This window comes from Asparagus officinalis, chromosome 1 (assembly GCF_001876935.1).
Source record: "Asparagus officinalis chromosome 1, Aspof.V1, whole genome shotgun sequence".
In the NCBI taxonomy this organism is placed as follows: Eukaryota; Viridiplantae; Streptophyta; class Magnoliopsida; order Asparagales; family Asparagaceae; genus Asparagus; species Asparagus officinalis.
In genome coordinates this window covers 40,336,204-40,352,269 of record NC_033794.1, presented here as the reverse complement: position 1 = coordinate 40,352,269, position 16,066 = coordinate 40,336,204, and the positions used below count along the sequence as shown (strand labels likewise).

Sequence of the window (16,066 nt, the reverse complement as noted above, 5' to 3'; positions counted from 1 at the left end):
TGTCAATCAGATCTGGACAGGGAACCTCTTTTGAGCGGGAGCCCTAGGTATTTGAATGGTGGAGTAGCATAGGAGAAGTTTAGAATATTGGTCAGGCTCACAGTACAAAAGTTCACAACGTCTAAATTAAACATTAAATATCAATTTAACTCACAGTACAAAAGTTCACAACGTCTAAATCAAACATTAAAGGAAAAATCAGTTCCTCATTCATCAAGCTTGCCTATAACATGATTTTATTCCATCAAACATATGATCTTCATATTCATGCAGAGCATTGTATTCCGACACAAACAGAATGTTGGCAACTACCTAAATTTAACTCACAGTACAAAAGTTCACAACGTCTAAATCAAATATCATTCTATCAGATTTGATTGACAACCTCTTTTGAGCGGGAACCTCTTTCGAAGAGATTCTTCGCCGATCTCCGCCGAAAATCCCCAAAATCCCCGATCTCCGCGGATCTCTTCGCCGTTCCAGACCTCACCGCCGGCGCCCTCGTCATCCCCAAAATCCCAGTCTTGGGTTTGATCAAGAGGATCATCTCTCGGCATCCTCAGGTACATCTTCTAACTTTTCCAATCAGTGAAGTCCCTAAGCATCTCCTCCCGGTTACTCAAAAAAATGCAACCATAAACATGGACCCTCAAAATGAGTGGAGAAAGATAATTTTTTTAATTGATGTGGTGTGATAAATGCATCTGAATTGCTTTTAGAAAGAGAAGAGTCTGAATCCTCCATTATTGTTGTATTGGAGATTTGTCTCTTGTCATCCCAGGTTTTTGTGGAAGTGTATTAGCATCTATTATGAGTAGTTGATTGCTAACCGAATCATTTACCTTCTTTAAGTAATTAAATATGATTTCGGAGAAGATGGAGAGAGCTAAGAAAAAACATTTGAGTGATTGTTCCCCTTAATTCAATCTAGTTAATGATAGTTTTTTTATTTTTTTAAAGGAATCAACCTAATTTTTATTTGCTAAAAGTTTGATGTAGTATATAATTATTAGAATTATTAAAATTTATTTTTTTAAAGGAGTCAACTTAATTTTGAGTGATTGTCCTCCTTAATTCACCCTTTGTACATTGGTCCTCATTGTAACAAAACAACCAGGTAGATTATTTTCTTTTGCGTTGTGTTTGCATGATGCTTTTAATCTTCTAAACAATAAGAGAGAGAGAGGGAGAGAGAGAATCAATCATCATTTAATGATGCAGGTTTTGAAGCAGGAAGAATTACTGGAGCATGTCCTTCGTTGCCTGAGACTGAACAAAATAGATTTTGCTAACAATGGGAAGATACCCACACTTGTGACTATTGATGAAGACTAATATCGAAGACAAATCTATTGTCACTATGTCAAACCCAATAATTGATTCAAATAGTGCAGAAGAGGAGCTTGGAGGCAGAATCATCATCTGCAAACACCTGCATTCACATTGTACCTATCAATAGGAAGATGAAGTTGCCTGTAATCTCAATGTAATAATGTTCGCATCACACATCCTCCGAAGAGCTGATGCCTTTTAGCAATGTAAAGCAAGAGATATGTTATATTATTTGCAGCGGAAACAGGAAAGGTCAAATAAGTTGAGAAGAAGTTAAGCACATCTGTAGAAAATTCAGCGAGAAAACAGTTAGGACTTGTATGTGTAAAAGTAAATATGTAACCTTTTAATTCAATGAAATTCTTTGGTGTTGCTCTTTGATTCAATGAGCTTCACTTTTGCCAATAGTCTGCATTTCCTATGAAGGAGCACGTGTTTGTCAAATTTGCATTGGTAATGGTTTTAAGTTATGGATGAATTTTGTGCTTTGTTTAATAGTGCAGTTTCAGCTGCACTATTAAGTCTAGCTGTATTACGCAGGTTTGTTATTGTTTTACATTCTGTCCTGCGAAATTGATACATTAGCTTATTACTCGTTATGATACGTAGAGAACTACCTTGTTCATTTTTTTTATCAATCAAGACCAATTCCCTTGCAATTTGCTTGGTGACATCATCTTCATCTGACAATACACATCCACCAAAAAAAATTTGAACTCATGACATTGGCATTGTGATGCATGGATCAAAAGCAATTAGAATATTTTGCTGGAAAGACGTCAAAGCAACGGAAAATTATAATGATATCCTTCATTCTCAGAAATTCCAATATTCGTGTTTCATTACAACTTCCAGTCCTCATTAGGCTAAATGCAGTTTTAGAAAGATGCATGAAATTGTAAACGCTTTGACCTCCAAAATCTAGTGGCCATATTTCTGGAACTCCCACTCGCTGTTGTCTGCATGTTTGCAGGAGGAAAAGATCAAGTAAAAATATATACGAAAACATTTAGAGATTAAAGATATTTCATAAAATAAAAATGATTTAGATGTGTTACTGACCTAAAGGGCACACTTGCCTGGTCTTGAGCCACCTACCGATGCAGTGAAAGTGGAAAGGGTGATTGCAAACTCCTGGTACAAAAGTTCACAATCAAATATCAATTTAACTCACAGTACAAAAGTTCACAATCAAATATCAATTTAACTCATAGTACAAAAGTTCACAACGTCTAAATCAAACATTAAAGGAAAAATCAGTTCCTCATTCATCAAGCTTGCCTATAACATGATTTTATTCCATCAAACATATGATCTTCATATTCATGCAGAGCAATGTATTCCGACACAAACAGAATGTTGGCAACTACCTAAATTTTAGAAACAATAGCAAAGCTGTAATTTGTTTTTCAGATCCAAAATGACTTACTGTTAGGAGTCGGATGATGAACTTCAAATTCAGCCTGTATAAATAAACAAGAATCAGATGAATAAATAGAACTAGCTGTAATAAAATGTATCAGTCAACTAATGTAAGTATCTTTTTGAACAATGAAACATTAAAATACCTAGTTATTTGACGGGTTAGCAACAAGAGAATTAGTGCAACTACTTTTATAATGTCAAACATTAAAATACCTAGTTATTTGACGGGTTAGCAACAAGAGAATTAGTGCAACTACTTTTATAATGTCCCTTTTGACCACATCTGCCGCATGTCCTGTGCAACTACTTTTATAATGTCCCTTTTGACCACATCTGCCGCATGTCCTCTTTTTTATCTCTTTTTTTCCCTGTGCTTGTTCAAGTCCCGATTTCAATCTGCTAATTGTTCTCGGCCGCCCCTTATGTTTTGTAGACTCAAGAGGGTCACGAACAGTGATTTGAGGGAGTTTCTCAATAGTATGGGAAGGAGGAGTACTAGATTCAACCCGACTTGTAGCTTCAATCCCCTTGATTTGCTTAGCACTAATATCTTTTTCATGTTTTTCCATCAAGTTAGAAAAAAATGTATCTATTTCATCAAAGACCATAGGTGATTCAGGTGCCCACTCCATCACGTTATTAAATTTTGCTCTCAAAGCCCAAGAGCGCAAAGTAGTCCATTGTTCTCTATTACTATTAAAGTTTTTCTCCAGCAACACATGAGAGACTCCAATATTACGGTGCATTGCATTCATTGTCCATCTATGCATAATGTATTCTTGAGGAATTCTTACCAACTGATTCGATATCATAATATGAATGGCATGCCTACATAATATTCCATTAGTCTCAAACATAGCACATGTACATGTTATTCTTTGTTCATTTTGATTATAAACTACATGCTCCCATACACTTCTTTCAGTAGAGATCGAGCCAACTATGTATTTAGAAATTGATTCTTCGTTTCCGATCTCATTATGAAACAAAGATACAGAACCTTTAAGCTCATCCTGAAACCTCTCAAATATAGCTCTTGTATATAACTCTCCAGCTTGAATCTCAATCGGATGGTTTAGATGCATCACAGGCTTTGTATTCAAAGTAGCAAAATCTTTACTTAATTCTTGAGAACGACGCGACAATATTGCTTTATGATATTGCTCAACAAAATCGGGCAACAATGTTTGTGAGTTGACGTATGTGTCAAAGAAGGCATTTATGCTTTCACTACGTTGGCTTGATGTCATTCCTGCAAAGAATGTATCTTTGAGATAGCATGGAACCCAATGTGTTCTTTTTCTGTACATGGTTTGTAACCAACCTTCCTCATTTTCTTCTATATTGAACTTTTCTTTTAACTCATCTCATTTCTGAATACATGTTTCAATTGTCTTGCTATGCCACCATCTATTAAAGTAGTTCGCAAACTCTTCTCCATGCAACTTTTGTAGAGATAATAAATGATCAACCATGTGCTTGCCAATATGCCATTTGCAATAACGATGTCGAGTATTTGGAAACACTTTTTGAATGGCATTGCATATAGCTTTGTCTTGGTCTGTAATAATAGCATGCGGAGCCACTCCATTCATACATTTAACCCACTCGGTAAATAACCAGACAAATGTGTCTTCTTCCTCATCTGCAAGTAGTGCACAACCAAATAAAGTTCACTGTCTATGGTGGTTAACACCAGTAAATGGAGCAAAAGGCAGTGCCAACTTGTTAGTTCTATATGTAACATCAAAAATAACAACGTCATAAAATTTTAAAAATGATGCCCTTGCCCGTCCATCTGCCCAAAATACACTCCTCATAGTTCCTGTAGTATCTAATTCAATAGCAAAATAAAAATCTGGATCAAATGATCTTTTATCTATGAATTTTTGAATGACTAATATGCATTCATTACCCATATTATTCTTTCTCTGTTTTCTGATATGATCACTACATTGTTGCGGTGTGACAATTTCCTCCTGATTCCCACTACCAACACTTATTACTCGTGAAATTGTTGCTGACGGAAGCCCTTCTTCATGCAAACTATCAATCAGACTTTGACAACCTTTTGTTCGATGTAACTTTCGATGTGAATAATGATTCTTAACCTTATCAGGACTAGTCAACTCGTGATTTGTATGCTCATTAACAAGTTTGCTCACTATCCTGTACCTTTATTAGTTCGATTGACCTGCAACATCGCCTTGCAACCTACTCTAGTATCTCTTCGACGCTTAACTATTTTTCCGTGCTCTCTCTTATCATTTGTAGCTTTTAGACCCTCCTAATTACAGACAAATTTCTTTGATATTAATTCTTTTCCTTCTTTCCTAGAGTAATTGCCTGAGCTTATGCGGACACTGAATCCTTTTATTTTTGCATAATCATTGTAATAATCATACGCAGCAATATATGTGGGAAATTCCATTCCAATCCATGGTTCAACAGTATTGGACTTGCCATTATCAATAGAATTAACATGATTAATTTTCTCTTGCTCCAGCCCATGCTCTGCATTACTACAATAAACAAATCCAATTCCTTCCACATTATCAGTGTAATAATTAATTTTTTGGGGGGTTTTATATGAGAAGCCCACGTGATATGGAATTTGAAAAAAAAACAAACAAAACAAGTTTCTGAGGGCCCATTTAAATGAACTAACAAGCTGTCAGAAAGAGGCCCACATATGTTGGAATTAGACAAGAAAAATAATTAAAGGCCCAATAGTGTTAGCAAAACCTCAAAATTTAGCAAAACCTCAAAAGCCCATTTTTCCGTATTTTCCCCTTTGATTTTTTTTCTTCCCTTTCACGTGTGAGGGAGTAAATTTCGATCATTTTTTTTCTCTCCATTAATCCCTCAACTAATTCCCCTAATCTCTCCACTAAACAAATTCCTCCATAAATCTCTCCACACTAATTCCCTTACCTAAAATTTCGTTACTAAATTCCTCCATTAAATCCAGTACCCCTTCGTTTTCCCCTAACTCAAAAAAAAAAATCTCACGAAAAAAAAATTGAGCCAGAGAGACCGAAAAAAAAATGAGAACAAGAAAGGAGAAGGACGAGTTTTGGATTCCGGATTCAGAGTCTTTTTCGACAAATCGGCAAGCATCTTTTCCTTGATTATTATTATTGTTGTTGTTGTTGGATTTTCCTTCATGCAAGCATTTTTGTCTTGCTCTTTGTTGAATTCGTTCTCATTATTATTATGCAAGCATCTTTTTCCTTAATTAAATTTATAATTTTTTATCTTACATTCATGCAAGCATATTTTCAATCCTTCCTTTAACTTCCTCCTATAAGCTATCTTTCTGATTGATCAAGGAGAATTATGGGTTGCTTGGTGTACATCCAATTTCATGCTATATCCGTAACATAAACTAATTCCTAAATTCTTCCTTTTTAATAGTTAGTTGCTTTTAGTATGGTTCATATATGAGTGTAATGCTGAAATTAATATTATTTTTGTCACTGTATGGATCTAATGCTTGTCAGTTGATGTTGATTCTTGTTATTTATGGATCTTTTATTTCCGTGGTTTCCGAGTAGAGCCTAGTATGTGGTTAAGTCTCTAGGTTGTGGAGTGAAAATGCTTAGACCTGAATAGATCTTTAGGTTCATACTTTTTCCTGTTCATGATACATGAAGTTTTAGCAATACACTATTTATTTTCCTTATTTAAGAAATGTTATGTGCTAATATTTTTCTTATATGGATCACAGTTAGATATTCAAAATCTTACTGTAAAGATAGTCTATACTTTGATGTTAGCCTACAACTATTTTAGCATTCAGTCTCTCAACTTCAGTTATTTTTGGTTTTCTTGTAATCACTTGTGATACTTCAGACTAAGATGTATTTTCCTCTTACCTACTTTGAATGGTTGTGGACATGTAAGAGAACTTGTATTTTTAGAGATGTCTTTATCTATCTATTGTCCTTGTTATCTTAGTTACATGCTTTATGTAGTAGTTTTTTTAGTATAATATCTGTATACAGGATGATCCAGAGGCGTGAATGTGACCGTAAGGTTACATTGCCGGCCGAGTCACGTCCCACATTATCATGTTTTGGAATTGGGGCGTGACAAGGTTTTTAGTGGTATCAGAGCCTAGGTTTGATAACTGGACTCTCATCCTGTACATAACTATTGGAGCTTTTAAAATAGGAATAGGAGTCTGAGCATGTATAATATTAGGCTCATTCACCCTTGCAATATCATTTTTGCGCTTACTCCTTTGATTCCACACCCAAATTCATTTTTATCTTAACAGTTAATTCTTTTTCCTTCTCAAGCCCAGTGTATCCAGATTTAGTCAATGAGCACAGATAGGTTTTTGTAGACTAGCCCTAAGCTTCATAAGTTAAGCTACCAGGAAAGTTGTCTAGTCACTAACCCTCACCTTAGCAACAACTACCGGTTCATGGCTGCCTATTTTTGGGTGAAGTTATCTTGGTTAACGGATCATCTAAATCAAACCATTTAGCTCTAGCTAGTTCATGTGACCGAACTTGGATGTTCATTATGTGCCAGCCAATTAGGATATTAGTAGACTTGAATTTTTTTTTTTCCAGTTAGCTCCAGCTAGGCTAGTATCTTAGCACCGTTAGGTCATGAGAGAGGAATGTTTTTAAGCTAACTCGATGTAGATATGCATGTAAAGCAAATTCATCAGGTGATCTATGTGATCTATGTGCAATTGATTATCTAGATTATAAATATTGAGAGTGGCTTTCCTAGTATCCAAAAATCAGGAATCGGGTGGATGATATTATATGATATTGAGGGTATATAATGGAGACTTGATTTTGTCAGACAACAACAATATAAAGTTAAGTATTTGCTTTGAGGATATTAAATGGCTATGTTGAGTAAATTAAAAATATATTCCTACGATTTATGGATTCTAATTGTATTTTTTATTTTTTTATGGTTAGGTTTGACTATGATCTTGGACTTAATGATTGTAATCTCTAAATTGAGTTAAATCGGATCTTCATTGTTTATCAATCAATTTGGGGTGTGAATTTGGTACAATATTGATGAATTTTGCAAGTTAAAATTTTATGGTAAGAAGTGGTTCGTAGCTAGTTCATGATCTCTTATAGGGGACTTATGATGAGATCACATAAGGAAAGCATAATCTGATCTGATTAGCTAGTTCATGATCTCTTATAGGGGACTTATGATGAGATCACATAAGGAAAGCATAATCTGATCTGATTAGTTAAGAGACACAAGATTGGAGTAGACTTATGATGAGATCACATAAGGAAAGCATAATCTGATCTGATTAGTTAAGAGACACAAGATTGGAGTAAACCCATGAGAACTTTATGAGGATTCATAATATTGGAATTGAGATTATGATTGGAATCTACAATGTGAGAATTTGTTTGGAAATTTTAATGGATAAATCCTTGTAAATAGGTTTAGCGGGATCAATACTAAGTGTTGTAGATAGATTAGCTTTGAACTTTGATGGATTAGAGTGGTTTAGTAATGAGTAACTACATGATATTATTTGCTTATATATTAGGTTATAAACATGATGAGGAATATGAATCTAGTCCATAATGTCTTGTATTAAATCTTCCTATCGTCATATTATATCTTTCAAAAAAAAAAATTCCGAGTGATTGCATGTATGAGTGTATGTAGCTTGACACGTGAGCTTGGCATGAACCCGTGTTTGCTTATATTTGTGCTCCTGGAGCATCCCTAAACTATTTAATGTGGGTTATGCATGGTGTATGATATTGATATGACAATGTATCCAATATATGATCGAGATATTACATGATGCTTGATATCTAGAAAAATATATAAATACTTGAGGATTGCCATTGAAACATGATTCCATCCACATGTTTATAAGCTTAAGAAATACAAGGACAAAAACTTCATGAAAAGTCTCATGCCAGGATCTACCAGTTTTATATTAGTATCGAATTATCTTAGGTTATACATGGTCATGATGCCATAGTGTTGAATGTCAAGCGAGTCCTTCAAGACACCATTGTAATAATTATATTGGGATACATGTTTTAGTGAGAGGGGGCTCGTGATCTTCCTCCACTGGATTGTGATTGGTGGTGGTCTTAAGGGTGATGATCCTTAGGACCAAACTTGGGAAAGAATTGGTTTACATGTATCACGTCTTGACTGATCTCACAGGGGATTCATACTATGGAGTGTCATTTCCAATAGGCTTATAGTATATAGTGTGAGATATATACGACGACAATCTAGATTTTGGGTAGAACATATCATGTAATCGAATAGTAAAATGAAGTTCATAAGGGATAAGGAGAAATTGATGATGAAGTTTTAATGCATATACGAGCGACCTATCATATGCATATCCGGATGCATAGATATACATTTAGGTGAAAGCCATACACTTGATATGTCAGGGTATTCCCGAGTGATAATTGAAAGTATTTATATGCATGGATGTGTTTACCATATTTCCAAGCAATTTTTTTTTGATAAAAGGTAAAATAATGAACAAATTGCGTTACTCTTTACATTTCTACAAGTAAAATACTTTTATGACTTTACTATATCAGATGGCATGTTTTCTAGACATATATCTATCATGGAGACCTCATTTACCTTTTTGCGGCATTATCTATATATACCGCCTAGGGAGAGATATATATGTTACAAACTGTTCTTTCTTGTACTTAAATAAAATTTCGAGGACGAAATTTCTTTTCTTAGGTGGGTAGAATGTAATAATTAATTTTTTTTGGGGTTTTATATGAGAAGCCCACGTGATATGGAATTTGAAAAAAAAAAAAAAAAAACAAGTTTCTGAGGGCCCATTTAAATGAACTAACAAGCTGTCAGAAAGAGGCCCACATATGTTGGAATTAGACAAGAAAAATAATTAAAGGCCCAATAGTGTTAGCAAAACCTCAAAAGCCCATTTTTCCGTATTTTCCCCTTTGATTTTTTTCTTCCCTTTCACGTGTGAGGGAGTAAATTTCGGTCATTTTTTCTCTCCATTAATCCCTCAACTAATTCCCCTAATCTCTCCACTAAACAAATTCCTCCATAAATCTCTCCACACTAATTCCCTTACCTAAAATTTCGTTACTAAATTCCTCCATTAAATCCAGTACCCCTTCGTTTTCCCCTAACTCAAAAAAAAAAAATCTCACGAAAAAAAGAATTGAGCCAGAGAGACCGAAAAAAAATGAGAACAAGAAAGGAGAATGACGAGTTTTGGATTCCGGATTCAGAGTCTTTTTCGACAAATCGGCAAGCATCTTTTCCTTGATTATTATTATTGTTGTTGTTGTTGGATTTTCCTTCATACAAGCATTTTTGTCTTGCTCTTTGTTGAATTCGTTCTCATTATTATTATGCAGGCATCTTTTTCCTTAATTAAATTTATAATTTTTTATCTTACATTCATGCAAGCATATTTTCAATCCTTCCTTTAACTTCCTCCTATAAGCTATCTTTCTGATTGATCAAGGAGAATTATGGGTTGCTTGGTGTACATCCAATTTCATGCTATATCCGTAACATAAACTAATTCCTAAATTCTTCCTTTTTAATAGTTAGTTGCTTTTAGTATGGTTCATATATGAGTGTAATGCTGAAATTAATATTATTTTTGTCACTGTATGGATCTAATGCTTGTCAGTTGATGTTGATTCTTGTTATTTATGGATCTTTTATTTCCGTGGTTTCCGAGTAGAGCCTAGTATGTGGTTAAGTCTCTAGGTTGTGGAGTGAAAATGCTTAGACCTGAATAGATCTTTAGGTTCATACTTTTTCCTGTTCATGATACATGAAGTTTTAGCAATACACTATTTATTTTCCTTATTTAAGAAATGTTATGTGCTAATATTTTTCTTATATGGATCATAGTTAGATATTCAAAATCTTACTGTAAAGATAGTCTATACTTTGATGTTAGCCTACAACTATTTTAGCATTTGGTGTTCTTTATTTTTGTCTTTAAAAAAAAATTTGATGCATAAAAATATTCTCTGGTATTTTTCTAGTTAACTAGTATTTTCCTTAAAGGGTCCCATTGTTACGTTTAATTTACCAAAAATGCCTTCAATCTCTGATTATTTCAATTTATAGCTAACAGTATCATTAAACAAGTATATATTTTTCTTCTATAAATTTTTCGAAGCTACAAACATCTTTTTCTTAGGATTTTTTTTACGGTTCTCAACATTAGTGTTAGAGTCAAGGGAACTTATTTTTTTATAATTCATAATAGTGGTTAATTATTTTTGGCCATGAGCTTGGCAGGAACTGATACTACAAGTGTTCAAAGCCTTTTTAGGATAAGCCCATTTATTTTAGAATTTCCTTGTTATGAAGAATTCACATTTATATTTCTTTTGAGTATTTTCTGGATTCTTGTAGACCGTGAACTTTGTATGCGTAGTGATGATGATGTGTGATCACCTAAAGATATGTTTGATCATGTAGTGACCTTAAATAGGGCTGACTGTGCATGAAGACGACTTCCGTCAAAAAGATGATTTATAAGCGGGCTTTCATAGCATGGCTATGCCCTCGATATCGATATCCCGATATGAGGTTTTTCCTTGGCTATTACTACTATAGCATCGACTAGACGATGCACCCATCTTGATTAGACATGTTCTGGATCACGGTTATTTTCATAGTTTTACAGAAGTCGTTCCACGGTAACTCTGTGGTTAGTGCACAACATTTCATGCACAGTCATTTAAAATTTAATCGACAAACATGGGGTTATAAAGGGGAATTAGACGAAGAATATAACATGTATATAAACGGGCATATGCGCATACCTGATATCCTGAGTTATATATACATGGGCCAAAGAGCCAATTCCTGACTTGAAGCCGTGTTCCCGGGACGGTTTACGGGGAACCGATTTATATACATGAAAATATTCTTCTCTAATTCAAATAACATGTAAAATAAGAATAATGTGTTTATATGCTTTGTGATAGATTTGGCATGCACGGTATGACCTGGATAAAGTATGGGTGATGTATATTTATATTATTTGTGTATATAATTTTAGGAGTTAATATTTAGAGATTTATAATTTGAGATATATGGTATATACGAGGGTTTCCTTGTTTGGATTATTCCCTCGACTTACTCATCTCGTGTTGTAGGTTTCTAAATCTTAACTCTTTTTAGTATAGGGTATAAGATATGTGTTTTGTGGTAGACCTTATTTGATATCCATGTTTAGAAATTTCCTTTATCATTCTTTAATTGAGTTTCCATCTTTTCTTTATACCTGCCACATACACATATACACGCACAATTTCCTCATTTTACATGCTTGCTGGGAGTTTTCTGACTCCCCTGGGGTTTGCATGCCCCCAGACTCGGGAACTGTTCTTTCTTCGCAGGACCAATAGTATCTTAAGGATTAAGACCTGCAGCAGTGAACACCTTCTCTCCCTTCAGTCTCTCAGCTTCAGTTATTTAGGTTTTCTTGTAATCACTTGTGATACTTCAGACTAAGATGTATTTTCCTCTTACCTACTTTGAATGGTTGTGGACATGTAAGAGAACTTGTATTTTTAGAGATGTCTTTATCTATCTATTGTCCTTGTTATCTTAGTTACATGCTCTATGTAGTAGTTTTTTTAGTATAATATTTGTATACAGGATGATCCAGAGGCGTGAATGTGACCGTAAGGTTACATTGTCGGCCGAGTCACGTCCCACATTATCACGTTTTAGAATTGGGGCGTGACAATCAGTCATCAAACTGTCTACATGAACATCAGCCATATTGAAATTGACCTAAACAATATTAATCAAATTCCATTAGTATAATTATATCATCCAATTGCTTATTCAATTATTTAAGCAGCAACATCTAAATAATTGATGAACTAAAATAAATAAATAACTTTATCAGACCTAACAAAATATTCCAAATCCATACACCTAAACAAGTAACTTTTATGTATGTTACGATCAGATATCTTGCAGTCTTCGAACTTTTGGCCCACAGAAGAAAACGTGGGAAATAATAAAGCTCTCTTGATAAATCAAGATGTGTGGTAATGCTCTGGAAAACAAAGATTAATTAACTATTTACAAAATCAATTAAGTATTTGAAGATATATGTTTCATAAGTTCGAAGATATATGTATCACACAAAGATTGTAACTAAATATATGGCGATCCTTAGAAAATTATGAAAACAAACACTTTTTAACATCTTTTTGTGAAGAAACCTGATAATAAAGAGGAATCGTAGCACATAGTCTGGGGCTCATGATGAGTTTCATTTTATTAGTAATAATACATATTGCGAAGACATGAAAATTGTTTGCAGGTAATGAAATTGAAATTAAAATTAAAATTCAAGAACACACAAAATGTAAGATTTTTGAACTACGAGAATCTTCTCAAAATAAAAAAGTTATAATTTAGTTTTATTTAAAGATAAAAAATCTCGTCAGACCACAGATTGCAAATTAAGGAGAAAAACTCATCAAAATTAAAAAAAAAACTTATGAACAGGGAGTGCATCAACTGTTTACTTACGAAGATGAAGGAGGGCAGCGGCGCTTTTGGGATACGAAGATGAAGCTGTGGTTGCGGGCGATGACGGAGGGGTGTCTCGTTGCGAGAAGGAACTGGAGGTGCAAGGCAATCCCGGAGTCGGGAAGGCGCCGGCGGTGCGGTTTGGGACGGCGAGGATGGAAGGGGTCAGCAGAGGTTTTCGTTTTTGGGGAAGGAAATGGGATTTGATTTTGTGGAATAAAATAGGAATGGTGAGCTGAGATTTCGGGGTGATTTGCTCTTTTACACGTAGGTCCTTCATATGTTATTAATTTAACCGTTTGAAAACCTTTCTCTGTTAGCGAATGAGAACATGACACATGGCGCCAGCGTAGGAAATTTCCTACGCTGGCAGCTCACCTCCCGTTTTCTCATATATATATATATATATATATATATATATGAAAACCAAAACTTGTGTTGTATATATATATATAACTATATATATACAAAGAAACTAATATAATGTGTGTGTATATATGATTGAGCTTAAAGTACCAACACGCATAATATAAACCTAAACTAATGTTACCCAAGCTTGATCTTGATCTTCAAAAAGCTTGACTTGGTACACATTGCGGATGAAGCTAGAACTTGGATCTTCAACTTGAATTGCATAGTCTTCACCTACTATTCCGCCAACTTCCATTGGATATGATCGTTGAAGCGCAATTCCATCCATCCTCCAACATATTGTTTGTCTATAATTGATACAAAAACACAAACACTAGACAAACAACATTAGAAGTAAATTTTTTGTAAATCACCATCAAAACAAGAAGGCCAATAATCTCCCCCTTTTTGATGATGACAAACAATTTATAAAAAGATATAAGCATGAAAGGAAATTACTATTGTAAATTATAATTATCATGCATATAAATAAGAAAGGCTATACTCATAATATTTCTCTCCCTTTGACAACATCAAAAAGGGGAAAACACCAAGAATGAAGAGAGCGAAATCTCCCCCTACATATGAGCAAGGGTGAGTATAAAACAAGTATAGGGATTACTCCCCCTATCGAAATGCCTTAATGGATATATGAAATGAATGCTAAGGCAAAAAACAAGTGAGTAAGCATAAATGAAAGATATGCTAAACAAGACAATGAGAACATATATTGATATGTCATTATGAAATAATATCTCATTACTCAAATATAAAAATCATGTATGAATAAATTTATGAAAACAAAGGAATGAGGAAAACATGAGAACCATGAAAAAAGTTTTCAAATGAAAACAAATCACTCAAATGAAATCATAAATCAAGATTTGTGTCCAAAAATAATGTTTGATCAAAAAAGAAAATTTTCTTTGTATAACTTGATCAAACCACTCATAGAATACATTATAAGACACGAATAGATGATCCATGAGCACAAACATATAAATATCATTATATAAGTGAAATATAATGAATTCAAAGCAACAAATCAAAAAAAATCTTTGACAAAAGAATTTCAAGAGAGGTAATAATATATCAAGCTCTTAAGCTTGTTCTAACCCATATAATCATTCTAGCATCCGGTAAACATGATTTGGGAATAAGCACCCAATAAACCCGGGGGGTTACATAAATATAAACCTCTCATGAAAAATCAAAACTAGTAATCATGAAAACAAAAGAATTAATCAAAGAACAATTGTTTTCTTATTAAAAAAATTTTCAAAACACGTTTTTCAAAACCAAGACAGGAAAAATAAAAAATAATAAAATTCTTGGTTTAAAAAGATTTTGGCACCCAAGCATTCTTGGTGCCGGATTGGTTAGGAACATGACCCCTATCATTCAAGCTCAAAGCCCTAGGGTTATGAACCCATTTGGGCGCATGTGGTGCACGAACACGGTCAAAACAAAAATTATGCAAATGATCTTTCCGATTGCAAAAAGTGCAATGAAAGAGGCCCATTTGATTTTGTTGACCATAAACATGTGCACGAGAAACATTTGCAAACATAGATGGTCTTTTAAGATTATTTTGCAAATGTGAAATATTTTGAAACAATGTTGGTCTACTTGAAATATTTTATGATTTTAAAACTTTTCGCAAATCAAAACAAAATTTAGTTAAGTGACCAACTCTACCACAAAAATCACAATGATACACATTAGCATACTTATGATGAACTTTATGTGTGTGTACATGTGAATGTGATGAAGAAACTTGATGGAATGCACAAGAATTATTTGTCTTGATGAGTTTTTGTGCATTATAACAAAATTTAGCAATATGACCTTTTCGACCGCAAATGGAACACTTGTAAATTTTGTTATACATGTGTGCATAGTGTATAGGTTTCTTAGAAGAGCTTGCCGCAAATGGAACACTTGTAAATTTTGTTATACATGTGTGCATAGTGTATAGGTTTCTTAGAAGAGCTTGCATTAGACTTTGCACACAAGTCCATAAGTTTTCTATGATTATCAATGCATGTGTTAAAGGTTGAATCTAAACAAGATATGTGGTTTTTCACATGATTCAACTCATCATTAGATACAACACCATTGCTAATAGAAGTAGTGCATGTATGGTTGTTTTTAAAAGAATCAAATTCATTTCTAATCTATTCTACTTCTAGCATGGCATCACTTTTAGCATAAGTTAAGCTAGAAATGGATGAGGTCAATTTTTTATTTTCTAAATTTAACAAGTCATTGTTTTCTTTAAGCATGATATTTTCTTTTGTAATGACATCGAATTTGGACACTAGCAACTCATGATCGGATTTCA

The 16,066-nt window shown here is 33.9% G+C and overlaps 2 protein-coding genes and 1 long non-coding RNA gene across 5 annotated transcripts; 1 reads left to right on the top strand and 2 right to left on the bottom strand.

The window, feature by feature from the left end:
• LOC109823200 lies at window positions 395-1,737 on the top strand. The gene is made up of 2 exons (XR_002242397.1): window positions 395-563; window positions 1,395-1,737. It is a non-coding gene; the product is annotated as an uncharacterized LOC109823200 (long non-coding RNA).
• On the bottom strand, window positions 2,112-4,100 carry LOC109823180 (protein FAR1-RELATED SEQUENCE 5-like). 3 transcript variants are annotated; one of them, XM_020389467.1, is made up of 5 exons: window positions 3,074-4,100; window positions 2,901-2,953; window positions 2,762-2,795; window positions 2,395-2,466; window positions 2,112-2,291 (listed from the first exon to the last, which is right to left on the bottom strand). In XM_020389467.1, exons 1-2 carry the CDS (start codon window positions 4,065-4,067, stop codon window positions 2,901-2,903), a joined length of 1,047 nt encoding a protein of 348 aa, XP_020245056.1. In that variant the 5' UTR covers window positions 4,068-4,100; the 3' UTR covers window positions 2,112-2,291; window positions 2,395-2,466; window positions 2,762-2,795. The 3 variants fall into 3 exon arrangements, with proteins under 3 accessions (XP_020245056.1, XP_020245062.1, XP_020245069.1); XM_020389473.1 differs by lacking the exon at window positions 2,901-2,953 and adding an exon at window positions 2,971-3,049 and having other exon boundaries at window positions 2,762-2,900; window positions 3,100-4,100; XM_020389480.1 differs by lacking the exon at window positions 2,901-2,953 and adding an exon at window positions 2,971-3,049 and having other exon boundaries at window positions 3,100-4,100.
• Window positions 4,088-13,591, bottom strand: LOC109833512. The gene is made up of 2 exons (XM_020401213.1): window positions 13,312-13,591; window positions 4,088-4,402 (listed from the first exon to the last, which is right to left on the bottom strand). Exons 1-2 carry the CDS (start codon window positions 13,589-13,591, stop codon window positions 4,125-4,127), a joined length of 558 nt encoding a protein of 185 aa, XP_020256802.1. The 3' UTR covers window positions 4,088-4,124.